The sequence below is a fragment of the Lissotriton helveticus genome, chromosome 1_1 (genome assembly GCF_964261635.1).
Source record: "Lissotriton helveticus chromosome 1_1, aLisHel1.1, whole genome shotgun sequence".
In the NCBI taxonomy this organism is placed as follows: Eukaryota; Metazoa; Chordata; class Amphibia; order Caudata; family Salamandridae; genus Lissotriton; species Lissotriton helveticus.
The window spans coordinates 987,127,220-987,142,512 of record NC_136057.1 but is presented as its reverse complement, the minus strand read 5'-3'; the positions used below and the strand labels follow the sequence as shown (position 1 = coordinate 987,142,512).

Below are 15,293 nucleotides of genomic sequence, written 5' to 3'. Positions count from 1 at the left end.
CATCAAGGTAAGTATAACTCAGGGTTTATGATAAACTACATGCTCAATGACTTGCATATTTTTGGATTCCCTTGCATTAAACAGTGAGGAGGGTGCAGGAAGTACAACCTCTTGCACTAAATTGTTGAATATGATTGAACTGAGATCATAGAACCATTGTGCCATTGGACGAAATAAAACCTATCTCACGTTACAATAATTTTTTTTGTTGATGCAGGGTAAGAATCTAATCCCACCCGTGGCTGGTGGAAACGCAAAGCTCAATTACACAGTGTTGATCGGGGAGAAGCCCTGCACCGTGACAGTGTCGGATGTACAGCTGCTCTGTGAATCTCCCAATCTCACTGGGCGTCACAAAGTCATGGTAACTACATGGATCTACTGCATGGCCAACCCTTTTCTTCTGTGTGCATAAGTGTTACTGTCAGATTCTAGGACTCAACCATGGGGCTGGGATCGTTTACGTATCATGTCCTCTGGTCTTTCCTATAATGGTTCTGTAAGCGTGGCTAAGTACAGCTCTTGATTCTCAGTGGTAGTGATGGTGAGCAGTCACTGGCTTCTCAAGGAGGTAGTGAGGGGGTGCTCTAGCTCAGAGCTCAAAAATAAAACTACAGTACAATAAATGAATTACCAGTGAAGTGCTAACTGTGAAGAAAGGTCTTAATGCAGCTAGGTATAGGCCACTACTCTGCCTGTGCACAGCCACACATAGACCAGTTTTCCTTTTGTGATTACGGCCACTCACAAGCTGCTCCTCTGATGACGACATGGGCCGCAAACAGATCAATCTTCTCATAGCGATGCAGTAGTGCATAGACATATGATCTGATGGCAACGTAGCCTCGCTCAGACTGATCTTCCCATGTTGACACAGCTATGCACAGGCTGGGTTTTGACTCAGAATCACAGCCCCCACCGGACCTCGTTGATCACAGGCTTCATGGTTCCTTCCCAGAACCATCATCGAGATACTACAGGCCCACAGACAACAAGGTCAGCAGATCACTCAGCCTTCTGCCTTTGGATGTCTTACAGACATCTATTCAGGGACATACTGCACCTCATTCCTCATGGATATCATGCAGGGTTGGAAGGCTCTTTCCCTCTCATAACAGGCGGGCAGGCTTTTAGGTGTGTCAGATCAGGTTTACAGCTCTTCCAGCAAGGACTCCGACTCCACCGATGCCCCTTCACCTTTAGAAAGCTGGCTGTCAGGCAGTCACCAGCTTTAGTTGCACATCAGTTCTCTAATTACTTAGCAAAGTTCTTCCTTCCTTGGCCATAGAGCAGTTGGGACTGGAACAACTCCTGGGGAAATATGGTCCCACTTTTACGTAACTAAAGCATACAGGAGATATGTATCCGCTGTCTGCATCTTTATAACCAGTTTGGGGTAGTTCGTCTTTTAAGTATTTTTCCAGACTGCTCTTCAGACACAGCCTATGTCAAGAATGATGCTCTTTACAGCTAGAACTCTGCAGCCTGGAGTACGCACACCAGAGGCACAAAGAGGTGTGATGTTTCTGAACCTGGCAGTCCTCAGCCTTACAGTGTGATCAGGAAAAGACAAAAGGCTGTGCCTCACCTTAACCCGTTGCGTGCTTCCGTCGGCCATTGGCCGACGGGAGCACTACCTCGCTAGTGCTGCTGTCTGCGAACGGCTGACGTGGCTCCGCCCATTTGGCGGAAGTGCCGCACTGCCGCGAAATCACGGCCGCGGCAAAGGGGTTAAAGAATCCTTCATGTTGCACAACTGACTCTGCAGTCCCACCCTTCACCACTGCCATCCACAGATGACAGTATTCAGCGAGACTAATCATCAGCTCCTTGACGAGCTAAAGGCTTAATTGGATTTCTAAAATAGACTTGTCTCCACTCCCCTCACTTCAGTGTCTCGGACTCCTCCCTCCAGCTTCAACAATGTCAGCAATACACTTCCAGTGTCCACTGCCGGGGAACGTGGTGGAACACCATGCAGGGGACACTAATTTTCTAACAGTAATACAGTAGAGGTGTATTAATAGCCCCCTCATTGCAATTCAATGACTGCACACTGAAGACGAGAAAGGACTGTATTGCCTTAATTGGCCTGATCCCTTGCATGGCTGAGGGAATGGAGGACAAAGTGTGCTGTCTGTGGCTGTATTTCACTGGTGGAATGGTTCTCTTTTCAAACCTGACAATCTATGATTTTCACTTTAGACTTCAGAAGAATCACCTTCTTTATCAATGAAAAAGTTATGCCTAACCCGGCTCAACCAATCAAATCCAAAACATGGAAAAGGGACATGAAGAATCTTAACGCCTCTACCCTGCCTCCCCACATCGGCAATCTCCTCCTTCCCCCTTCAGGTGCCTCGGATGTTCAATCACTGACCGACCACTACCTTGACTCTATGAATACAATAGTCAATGAAGTCGCCCCACTGAAACTGAAGAGAGTCTCCACCAAAATTTCTAACCCCTGGTATGATGATAGACTCAATGACGACAGGCGTACTATGCGAATGGCAGAGCGCACCTGGAGATCGGACCCTTCAGCACTGCACCTCAAAAGGCTTAAGAACAAGAGAAATGCCTACTTCAGGAAAATAAAGCGCACAAAGTCAGACTTCTTTAGCCGCCAGTTGGACCAAGCAAAAAACAGGCCACGAAAGCTGTTTGAACTAATCAAGACCCAAACAAAGACACAACCCTTACAATCAAACAGCACAACAAGCGACACCCCACACTGTGAAGCCTTCTCTGCTTTCTTTAAGCTAAAGACTGACAACATAAGAAATGACCTCATCATGGATGTAAGCCGATTCCCCAACCACACCAGAATGGCTAACACTCAACCTAAAAACAAGGCATCTTGGCTGTACTTCGATACCTACTCGGAAGAAGCAGTACACAAACTGCTCTGCACCTTGAAGCCCTCTAATCACCTCACAGACCCTCTACCTGCTAATGCTGTAAAAGACTTCATCCCCTTGCTCCTCCCTCTCTGGACCAAAATCATCAACAGCTCCCTGCAACAAGGCCTCATTCCAGACTCCCTCAAGGTGGGGCAAGTCACGCCTATACTCAAGAAACCTACAGCTGATCCGTCTGACCTAAACAATTACCGGCCCATCACCAATATCCCCACCCTTGCCAAACTGCTGGAGAAATGTGTCCAACTCCAACTAACAAAACACATTGACCAATTTGACCTCCTCAACCCTCATCAATCAGGCTTCCGAGCGAAACATAGCACGGAAACAGCCATGACTCACATAATTGATGACGCCCTCCAAATTCTTGATCGCAATGAGTCCTGCCTCCTCATCCTTCTTGACCTCTCGTCAGCTTTTGACACGGTCAAACATGAGAACTTGCTGGAGCTGCTAAGCACTAGAATGGGTCTTTCGGGAACTGTTCTCAAATGGTTCTCGTCCTTCCTTCACAACCGGTCTCAGAAGTTCAAGATCGACAATGTGCTATCTACACCTGTGCCTGCAGATCTAGGTGTTCCACAAGGATCCTCCCTCTCCCCCACACTGTTCAACCTCGTCATGGAACCGCTCGCCACCTTGCTCCAAGCCTCCAATGTCCAATTCCATATGTACGCCGACGACACACAACTTTACCTCAAGCTACAATCCCCGGAAGATATCAAACATCTGAATTCCACGCTTATTAACACTCAATCTTGGCTGGCCGATAATCACCTCAAACTAAATGCTCTGAAAACTGAGTTCCTACTCATCTCACCCCTGGCGAAAATTTCCACCACCCAAACCTGGCTCAATAACCTAACAGCACTCAATGTCCAACCTACCATGGTGGATTCGGCGAAATCCCTAGGCATCACACTCGACGCCAAGCTCAACATGCAGCAGCACGTTAGCAAAGCCACAAAAGCAGCTAATTTCCAAATCAACACACTGAGGAAAATTAAACCCTTCCTCCCTGCCGAAGACTTCCAAACTGCTGTACAAGCTTTAGTCATCCCTCGAATAGACTACGGAATTGTGGCCCTCAGCGGACTCCCGCTATCCACAACAGCACCCTTAAGAGCCTCCCTGAACGCTGCCGCGAGACTCATTACTGGCTCAAGAAAACATTCGCATATATCCCCAGACTTAAAATCTCTAAAATGGCTGCCTTTTGAAGCCAGAATACAGCTAAAAATTGCAGTTATGACACACGCGGCCGTGCACCACAATGCACCCAACTACCTCGCTCAAAAGCTGTCTATATCAGGAGGTTCGAGATCCAATAGAAGTACAAAAAATCTACTCCTGAAACCTCGTAGATTCCGGAAAGAGAAAACATACAAGCGCTCCTTCTCAGGAATGGCACCCAGGATCTGGAATGCGCTCCCTCCTGAAACCAGGCTTATCTCCTCCACTGCACTCTTCAAGAAAGAGGTGAAAACCATCCTTCTGGCCAAGATCTCCTGAACCTATAGGTGCTGAATCAGAGACTCTGCATTGCTTTGTAGCACTGTTCACCTTGTCCTTTGGCACTATACTTCTACTTGATGGGGACACTACTACGCTACTCCCTTACTACCGACCAATATATGATACACGTTGGTCTACTGATTCACTCTCCCGATGCCCCCACTCAGTGTTCTCTCTATACTAAAACATTGGTATAATCCATCCACACACCCAAGGTGTACCTGAACACCTCTGTAGTGGGTTCAATGACTTGTGCCGTCTTATATTACTTGTTTACCTGACTGTATATTGATATGTTTTATGTATGTTATTATTATCCTACCATGTTAGTGACTTTTATACTGCTCCCCTTACCTTTGTTTCATTCCTACTGCCTCTACCCTGTCTTTGTGAAGCGCTCTGATATCTGTAAGGATTTTGTTCGCGCTATATAAAACTTTGAATAAATAAATAAATAAAATAAGAGCCAGGTACTCTCCCAGTTTCTCTAGTGATCTTGCCTCCCTAAGAATTTTCTCTTTTGCGTTAAAGTGCAATTAAAGGTTGGTCAAAGTTGTCAATAAAGAACAAATTTCATGACATAAACAGAGGCACGATTGGGGTAAATGGACAATATTGCCATGTTTTGTGTTTTGATGTTCTGTCTACCAGAGAACTTAAATCAAGTGGACTGTCAAGATAAGGGAGCGTCAAACAAGCAGGCATGTATGCCAACAGTGAAACTTTGTTATCTTTCAAAAAGTTGGCAAAACTTCCTCTATTGTTTTGGGTTTCTTCTACTGGCGTGCGGACTGTTTGTTCTCCTCCCGTCCTACCTAGTCATCTGCTGCTTATAGAGAAATGGTATACCATGATCACCAAATATCAGGCACCAGGAGCATGAGCAGGGTGAAGATGTCCTGTAATAAATATTAAACTTACAGTGACAGAGTTCTTTAACTGACCCTAATGTTGAGTGGGATTTCTAGATTTCAGAATTTTTAAGTGCATGATGGTATTTTGCAAAGTTTTTCATGTAAGTTGAAACTGAACAGACCTTTACTTGATTGAAGTGGGTGAGTTGTGAATGTTCCTTGTACCTCTTAGCTCAATTAATATGACAAATACCTGCCAGATATATACATGGTCCATTTTACAAGTAAACTCCTGGCTTGATGGGAGTGGCCAGTAAATTGAGGAGCAAAAGTGACAGCCACGCTGCTCCTTTCTACAGGCTCTGGGTGCAGAGACTTCAAAGGCATGATCAGTAAGTGAGGAAAAGTTCAACTGACTCTGTGCACGAAATTATGTAGACCCAGCTACGGAAGAAGTAACAGCCACACCTGCGAAGGGGAAGGAATGGAAACGGAGTGAAAACTTTACCTGAATAATAGAGGTGTCTGTCAACCTTACTGTTTACAGTGAGAAATAGCAAGAGGGGATAATGAGAAAATAACATCATTTGGTGGCTAGAGGCATGACATGTAGTTTCACCTTTATCTTATATATATGCAAAATTCTGCAACTTTTTGCAAATGTGAAGTATTTTAACTCACCGAGACTTGCTGGAAAGAAAACGTTGCCCATCTCTACATACAATAACGTATCTCTCTATCATAAGCAGAAAAGAAAAAAACTGCTTATATCTGCAATTGCAATTTACCTTTCAATATAACACTGGAAAAAAGTCACTTATTTCAAGTTGCATTGCAGATGCCCTATGTGCATCTCTACATGTGACATTGTGACAAATGACTTCCGTGGCAGTTCTCTGGGAGTGCTTTCAAACATATTGATTGTCATTAAATCCAATGTGTAAAACTGGCAATATACGACATAAGAAATACCACTGCGGCCCTAAGTCAACCTCCAGAGAACAGGCTGATAGACAGTACTGAGTACAACCCTTACCGTACTGTAGGGGAATTATGAATCGTGCAGTGAGAAGGGTCCATCGCTGCATGAATGTACTTGTATGTATGCACACAGCAAGGGGGTGAGGTTAGGACTCCTTGATTGGTGCAAGTGATTGACATGGTTGGAGCAATTTAGAGAGTGAGAAAGAAATGGATGTACCTACACCAGTACACCAAGTGACATTATGACATGCTTCCATCTGTAGAATGCCATGGATTTATGCATTATTGCAGCAGTTTCTACCACGCTTTTTTTGTGGATAAAACAATCTCAAATTGCATGTAATCTGTCCATCGGGCTGGAATCCCCGCCTTAACTCTCGTTGATAAACCCCGACACGGGGATCCCATGGACGCGCCATAAATTCTGCGCCTTGAGGATAATCACATTAAACCGTGTTGCTGAGCCTGAATGATATGACACACTGTATTAAATGTGAGTTAAGGACTGGCCATAAATTGAACACACAGTCATTGCTATGTCAATGTGTTGGCTGCAAATCAAAGAATGAAAGGTTATCTGCGAAGGGAGCTGGTGGAGGAAGAGCAGATAAGGATAAAAGTGATTTTGTATTTTTTTATTGCATGCCTTAAGTCTGATCCCTGGGCTTGCGAGCGCTGTAAACTCCGTATCCATCGCTGTCCACAGTGGTAAAACAGGGCGTATCGTCAACAAGACGTGGAATGAGTAGTCCAATCTTCGCGGCTGGGATTGTATTTTCTGCTCACTGCTGTGGTTCGTTCCCTCGTCCACATGTCTTGAGGCTGTTTTGGGGCTAGGCAGGAGAGAGCTTTAGCTTTCTGTTGACCTCACCTTTTATTATTCAAAGCAGTATTATGTTATTTGTTTCCCTTATGACTTTTGTAAAATCACGCATCTGCTGTGATTGACCTCTTGCGAGCTGATTGTTCCAGGTGCCTGCTACCAGCACATTTCGTGGTATTTTTTGCAGCAGATACGAGTGCATCACGCGTTGAAAGCATAGGAATTAAGCAGAGAGGGCGACAGAGGGGTGAGAGAGGGGTGGAGTCTGGGCCTCTAGAGTGATAGAGAGGGACCAGTGGGAAGGTTGGGAGACAGCATGTACTCAAAGCAGAATCCCGGCAGAGATGGAGCCAAAGAAAAAAAAAAGCAAGGGAGAGCGAGAAAGAGACTGCATATGCGCTCATCACTGAGAGACTGCAGGGGTATGGATGCGAGGCCTACAAATGTGGAAAGGGTAGAAGAGGCTGCACCAGCAGGGAAGGAGACAGACTGTATTCAAAGGTGGAACTTTTCCGAGATGGGACCAGATGGCTGCGTTGCTTCTGCTGGCGATCCTTTGCTGCGCCGAGACACCCCATCTGGGGTGATTCATGTGCAATAACAAATTTTCTTACCTTAACATAACGTAACTGTTGCTGTGAGCATATTTGTATGGGTGCTGTCAAGAAAACACCTGAGTATTTATAATGATGGACAAATCAACAGTTGTTGAGGACAGAGAGCACCAGTAGGGACTCTGACCAATTCCTCTCTGTGATGCAAAAGAATAGCTATAGAATTAATGTCTAGCTCTGACTTTGAACTGACACTATAAAAACTGTGATTGCCTTGGAAAAATATCCATATAATTATAATTAATACATTTATTCAATGACTACAACTATTTCTTCATACTAACTCCCTCCTTCCAAGAGTGGGATGTGAGGGGGGTCTCTGATATCTTAAGTCAATTCATAGCCACCCTAAGGTGCAATCGGTCCTTTCATTCATGTGTTGTCTCCTTTAGAAACATGCAGCCCCTCCTTCCATAGGAAAGATTGCCATCTGGCATGCACTGACTTATTCCTTCTGAAACAGACACAGAGTTTTGAGCTCGCTCTGCTTTTCGATAAAGAGCATCAGTCTGTGTTTGGCATGCTCATTCCATATACAAAATGCATTGCAAGCACCTGGGATAACTTGGTGCCCTGCTCTCGCTTCTACTTAGTGGAGAATAAATGGGCAGAGTCTGCACATATTGGCTTGCTGGGCACTCAATCTTCTTCTCTGGGGTACACATATGCCAACTTCATCCAAAGTCATTCTTCCTCTGCCAGATCAGAGCATCCTGTGCAGAGCACTCTCTTACAGTTACAGAAATAATTATAGACCGATGGACAATCTGCATCCACTGGCTATCGGGCACAGTCCTATATAGGCTGAGTGGTCCATCCTCCAGTGGATATTTCTTCTAACCTCTGAACGTACAAGATCTATATAGGAAATTCAGTCGACTGAGGTGGAAGGACTTCAAATTCCAGTTTTCTCAACCAAAGGCCTCCTACAACCACCAAGTTCACACCTTGATTTCTGCTCCGTGCCTGAAGACATACACTCTACAAGTTACCCTATTCAAGAAATGACAAAAAGGAAGTGTACTTGCTAGGTTTTGAGGATCTCCATATGAGATAAAGTTACATAGATTAAATCTAAATGTAACTCGTTTACAAAATCAGCTGTTAATCTGAAAATCGTCTTTTGGCCCATTCCTCTTCCACCTGGGTTGGACACCCCTAAATACTAGAAAATCAACAACAAAAATCCTGACACTGCCAACTCAAAAGCTAAGTGTGAAGGTACCATATGGCGTTTCAAGCCATATCAGTGGCAGAATGTGCACCAAATGAATTTGTGCAATATAATATATGATAAAACAGACCTTTCTGTAAGAAAGATGGCAAAATAGACCTACTCTAGTTTCAGGCAGAAGTGCATAAAAGGAGATTGTCTTGTTTATATTCTTCATAAATTATGGCACAGATGGATTCATTGTTGGGTTAATGTATAAGAAGGCAAATGTAAAAGTTGGCAGATGGTAAGAGAGGTAGGTAGATGAGTCCATCTTAATAAAGAACATCGCATACCATATCTTTACCTCTTTTGCTGGCATTTCTCATTTATTGTTGAAAAGACAATAATGCATTAGAATTCAATAATGCCCAAATGTGGAAAATGACTGCTTCAAAGAACAGCTTGTCTTGTAATGTATTGTCCTGTTGTCGTAACTTGCCTGTTTAGGAAGTCTTAGTCTCTCTGTATTCTTTAAAGGTTTGTGAATGCCAGGACCAGACTGTAAAGCAAAATTCCCCCTGGCAAAAATGTTCAACACAGCCCCATAATTATATTGAAGCATGGTTGAGTTATGGCAGCCCTTCCTGCTCTGAAAGTAGCTCACTCACCCGCAGCCAACTGGGGTAATGCCAGAGTGGCAGAATGACCATGATTGATTCCATTGTGTATTGGTTGATCCTAGGATTTGAGCACAGTGTTATCCTGTTTACTTGACTCTAGTGTTGTACAGACTCTTTGATGTTCAGGAAGCAGCAGAAGTTGGCTAGTGTTTGGATGAACTCAGCTTGATGTCTTGTTGAACCCGTAGGCTCGAGTGGGGGGAATGGAGTACTCCCCTGGCATCGTCTCCATCTCCCCCGACAGTCCACTCAGCTTGCCAGCCATCGTCAGCATTGCTGCAGCTGGGGGGCTGCTCATCATCTTCATTGTGGCCGTTCTGATCGCCTACAAACGGAAATCCCGGGAGAGTGACCTGACGCTGAAACGACTACAGATGCAGATGGACAACCTGGAGTCACGCGTTGCACTCGAGTGCAAGGAAGGTAAGCATGGGCTCAGCATTTATATGTGTTTTCTGACAAACTTCATACGTCAATCCAAATTATGACACATGCCTGAGTTTGGAAATAAAAGTCAGAGGCGTGTGGCTCTCTCTAGTCATCCTAGGGTATCCTAGTTTAATAGCCGGGAGTATGAGTCCCACAGGAGAGATGGCTTTGATGCTCATATTGTTCAAAATGGCAGCCGCTGGAGTCCTATTAGTTTTCTCAATTGCCAGCTATGCCTGCAAAAAGGTATACTCAAAATGTCAAGGAGAAATGGACAGAGGTTTAAATATCCACTTCACAGAGATGCATTTATATTTAACATTAGTCATTGATTGGACTCAAGTAAGAAGCCAAGATGAGCTCCTGGGAGAAGCTTTGGCTGCTAAACTGCAATTTGTTCTCTTTTCAGTCGAGATGAGCAAATACTCTAAGACATGAATGGTTTATAGTTATTTTGAGTGGACTATAGGCCACTGACTGAATAAGGCGGGGATAAGAGAAAGAAAAAGGAGAAAATGAAAGAGGGTGAGGTAGAGAGAGGAGCTGAAAAACGACGAGTGTCCGAGACAAACAGTGACAGAAAGAAATACTCGAAGAGAGATAGAGAGAAGGATGGATGCGCAAGAGAGAATGTCAAATAAAAGAGAAAGGAAAATGTGTGAGAAGACCTAATCTCAGAGAGAAACCGAGTGAAACGAGCAAGAGTGAAAAATAGAGATATACAATGAATGTTAAGAAATGTGACTGAGAAAAGAGAGAGAGTATGTCAGATAAGAGGACAGAGCTATTGATATATATTAAAAGAGTTGCCTACAGCGATGTCAAAACATAAAAGAGTAGACTCTACTGTTGAAAAGCGTTGTCGGGGATAACCGTGTTCGCTGCTTGTGTCTCTGCACATTTTTAGGTAATTTCTAGTTGGCAGAAGGTAAAGTCAACTACGCTTAGAGGAGACACTGAGCATTAGGACCTCATACTCTCTTATGCGTTTCTGAGCTGTTCTGAAAATCTTCTTTTCTAAAGTGGCAGTCCCGCTGATGTGCATATTGTGATGGATATACCTGACATGTGAAGTGAGGAAAGGAGACAATTTTAATTTCAAGATTTAGTAGAATGGTCCATGCCTGGACTTCTCCCACGAGAAGTTCTACAAGTCCTTTGATCGCACCAACAGAACTTTACTCTTTAAGATTGTCAATTGTAACAAATGTTGAGATGCTTGCATGGCATTATTAAGTCCAGATTTACTTGAGAAACTTATCAGTGCTCAAAGCACCTCAAGACTTGTGCTAGTGTACATTTTACCGAATAATGCCAAGGCTCGATCTGGGTTTGCTATTTTAACAGGGGGCTAGTGGGAACTGCAGTGGCTCATTGCGGCATATGTGTGGCAATTTATGGTGCAATATTACGGTAGGCACGTTAGGAAGGTATTTAGGGGCACCCGTGACTCACAAACTTTTTGCTCACCATGCCTTACTTCCCAGGACTGTGACAGTGTACCAGCAGTGTGGCTGCCTAGTGTGTTGGTGCAGTACATCTCTTTGTGAGGTACTCTTGGCCAGCACTGAGGATGAGTTCGTACTCGGACGCCATGGGGGAATTTCACACTAAAGATTCTCTAACAAAGGCTCTTCGTATCAGTTTTCACTCTCCAAGGAGCAGATTTGTAGTCCTGTTCACAATGTGGTTATAACTACGCAAGATGTTAGATCTCTGTAATTGATGACCAAACAAGTCTCCATTTTTTATAATTGCTTATTTTGTTTATTTTTTGTTTCCTTTCAGCATTTGCAGAGCTTCAAACAGACATCCACGAACTAACCAGTGATTTGGATGGCGCTGGTATCCCCTTCCTGGATTACCGAACCTACACTATGCGCGTCCTGTTTCCTGGCATTGAAGACCACCCTGTGCTGAGGGACCTGGAGGTAAGAGAGGAAGGACCTTCCTCCTAGACTGTTCATTGGTTGGGATGAGGGGAGACTCTGGAAGGACAATGTTGGGCTGGTAAGGAAGTAAAAGGAATCTGCATTTCAGTATTGGATTTAGGAGGTGGAGCAGAGCAAATGACAATCTCTTTTTAAATGACCATTAAAGATTGTATGCGTTCATCTTCTTACTGAGATGTAATACATGCTTTTCATTGTGCAAATATCCCTAAACCAAATTGTGGACAGAACACATACTGGTTTGTTACTCAGTTGCAAAGTCAAGATTTTTTTGCGGTTGTTTTTATTTATGTGCTTTTTATTTATTTTGTTGTCTTTTGTAACATGTGGTGTCCCACCCAGGTAGTCTCAGAGCACCCAAAGAGGGGGATACAAAGAAGGGAGAAGTGATAATAGCATTGCAATAGTTTGGCAGGGACTCTTAACACACGTTCTCCCCGCTGAAAGCAAATTAACAATATCAAAGTCTTAGGATGTGCAGACCACAGCATTTGGAGGTTGAGACACTGACCATTATTTTGACAAGCAGTTGACCAACTATTAAGAATGTTTGATAGCACATGCTCATTTCAAACGTAAAGAATGGAGGCTAACCTCCAACTTTAAAAGAGTGACCAAAAATGTGAACTTCTTCCATCTAAGACTGTGCCCAATGTGTTTATTAAACCAGCAAGATTACTCCAGGTAAGTGTGCGTTGTCTAAAACTTAATTTCAGGATAGTGTTGCCTTTTTGTTTCCTTTCAACAGGTTCCTGGGTACAGACAGGAACGGGTGGAGAAGGGCCTGAAGCTCTTCGCTCAGATGATCAACAACAAGATCTTCCTGCTTTCCTTCATCAGGACGCTAGAGTCCCAGCGTAGCTTCTCTATGCGCGACCGGGGCAATGTGGCCTCCCTCATCATGACCGTTCTACAGAGCAAGCTGGAATATGCGACTGATGTGCTGAAACAGCTGCTGTCTGACCTCATTGACAAGAACCTGGAGAGCAAGAACCACCCCAAGTTGCTTCTGAGAAGGTAAGACAAACACATAGTGCCTTTGACTTGCACAAGGTCCTTTATACTCAATTACTTCGCTCTTCAGTGAAGCTGTACACCCCCTCTTCTTTTTTCCTGAATGCCCTTGCCTTCAAGCTCATTTCTTTTTCTGTTTGTCTATTCTTTATTGGTTATAGAATGAACATCAGATGTGCAAGAGATACAGCAACAGTATATTGATATATATTGGTATAGTGAGCAAGTAAATAGTAAGCATGATAATTGTCAAAGTGTGCATGCATAAGTTCAGAAAATTGAATTGCATCTGAATCACATATCTTGTTGTGTTCTGTGTGGGAGTGAGTGGATACAGTAGTATGAAGTACATAATATAGAGAGAGGAAGATAACGTTTGTGATGCTATGGCACATTACAGCATATGCGGTGCAGTTTAAGATGCAATTCATGATAGGTACTTAAGGAAGGTGTTTAGAGGCGTCAGTGCCTCACAAGCTCCATGCTCACCATGCCTTGCCTCGCAACACTGTGGCAGTGTGCTAGTAATACCTCTGCCTACCGTGGTGGTGCAATAGATCTCATTGTGAGGTCCTCTTGGCCAACACTTACCTGTTGTAGAGGAGGATGGGTTGAAATGGCAAGGGTACATTAGTATCCAGGGAGCCTAGGAGCCTGACAGAGACAGGCCGCGGTGGCCTGTCCTAAGGTTTTCCATGTTCAACGTAAATAAATGTTCCCTAATGTTGTCGACTTTTTGTAGTTGGTAATTTCGTTTCTAGATCACCCGTTGGTGGCTATATCCACCATAGTCAATGCCCATTCTGTCAACGCTAGTGGCTGTGGTTCTTTCCAGTGCCACAGTATGCACATAATGCCAATGTGAACTATGAATTTACTCAGTGTTTTTTGTGGTTGGTGACACCGTCCATGTCTTGTGTATCATGCAGTAGCTCCAGTTCAACAGATGGTTGAATTTGGAGAATTGTAGTATCTTGCAATCCTGGTCATTGCGACTCCCAGTACAGTCGGATTACTTGGCATGACCAAAGCATATGTACTGTGTTTCCTCTGGCGTAGCCACTTCTGTAGCATTGTGCATTTGGGATTAATTTCACCCTGTGTAATTTGTACGGAGACCAGTTCCAGTTGGGTAAAATTTTGGAAAAAAATTGTTCTTGGAGGCTTCTATTGTGTGCAGAAATGACCTCCTGCCAGTCTGCTTGTGTATTATCCTGATGGAATTCAGTCTGAAGGGTCTAAAAGGATATAAAGTCTCCCTCACGTATGACCGTGCAACAGTAAGCATATCTTTCAGAGGCCATTGAGTCCAGTTTATAGGCTCTTGGTTGACTCTAAATTCTGTGCTATTCCATCGGGGTGCTGTTTCAAGGAGGTAGCATTTCTGAAACTGTGACTTGTGGCTGGTTTCCCATGCTGTAGTTTTACTGGCCATTTATGACTCACTTTGTCCCATGCAAATCCCCTGTAGAGGAGTGACAAGCCTCTAAGGCCTCCCTGTAGGTGCATTTCCAAGTCTACCCAGTCAGGGGCTTCCAGGAAGGCGTGGAAGTAATATGCGACTTGCCTTCAATCTCCTTTCAGCCCATGATAGTCTCCTGTAATCCTGGCATGCATCTCATACTTACCCTCACAGCCTATACAGATATTGGTTTCAACTTTCCCTCACGCTCCTTCCATACCAGTAGTTATGATTTGATTTAATGTTTAAAATCAAGTTTCTCACTGTTTCTAGAACATGATGGCCTCTAGTTGGCACTTGAGCTTCTCAAGGCAGCGATTCAAACAACAGCCGCCCTCTTATCCTCAATTAAATGACTTCATTCACTGATTCATATTTTGGAAGTGTCTTGAAAGTATTTATATTTTCTGCTTGGAATCTTGACACCATATCAGCCTCACAGTACCCAGAGGCAGCAGTGAAGTAGAAAATGCAAAGTAAACTCTGAAGATTTTCGATCTTGTTGACAAGGGCATTACTGCTGCTTAGCGCCCACTCACATGTTCCGTCTCTACCAAAGGTGTTAGTCTAGCCTCCAAGACAGGAAAACAGTGCTTAATTTGAGCCGGTGATTACCGGTGGAGGCAACCAGCACTTCTTTTTAGGGACTAGTGCTTGTTTATCCACATCAGATTTCTACTTAGAGCAAGTAATGGAAGCATTTAAAAATACGATAGATGGAAGAACAGAAAGACAGAAACAGTCACAAAGGGAGAAAGCAGGAACCTGCAAGAGTGCGATAAAGGGGCATATGGTGGTTGAATAAAGAGTCATAAGGTGAATTTAAGACTACAGCCTTGGTGTTAAGCTCACCTGCTTTTAATTGCACCAACCTGTGCCTTCTGAGCAG

The 15,293-nt window shown here is 43.9% G+C and overlaps 1 protein-coding gene across 1 annotated transcript in view; it reads left to right on the top strand.

The window, feature by feature from the left end:
• PLXNA4 (plexin A4) overlaps positions 1-15,293 on the top strand; it is a 1,016,639-nt gene that overhangs the window by 809,288 nt on the left and 192,058 nt on the right. The window contains exons 20-23 of the mRNA XM_078677443.1: positions 218-364; positions 9,736-9,970; positions 11,765-11,907; positions 12,677-12,945. Coding sequence (XP_078533569.1) covers positions 218-364; positions 9,736-9,970; positions 11,765-11,907; positions 12,677-12,945 — 794 coding nt within the window. The remainder of the gene's footprint in view (positions 1-217; positions 365-9,735; positions 9,971-11,764; positions 11,908-12,676; positions 12,946-15,293) is intronic.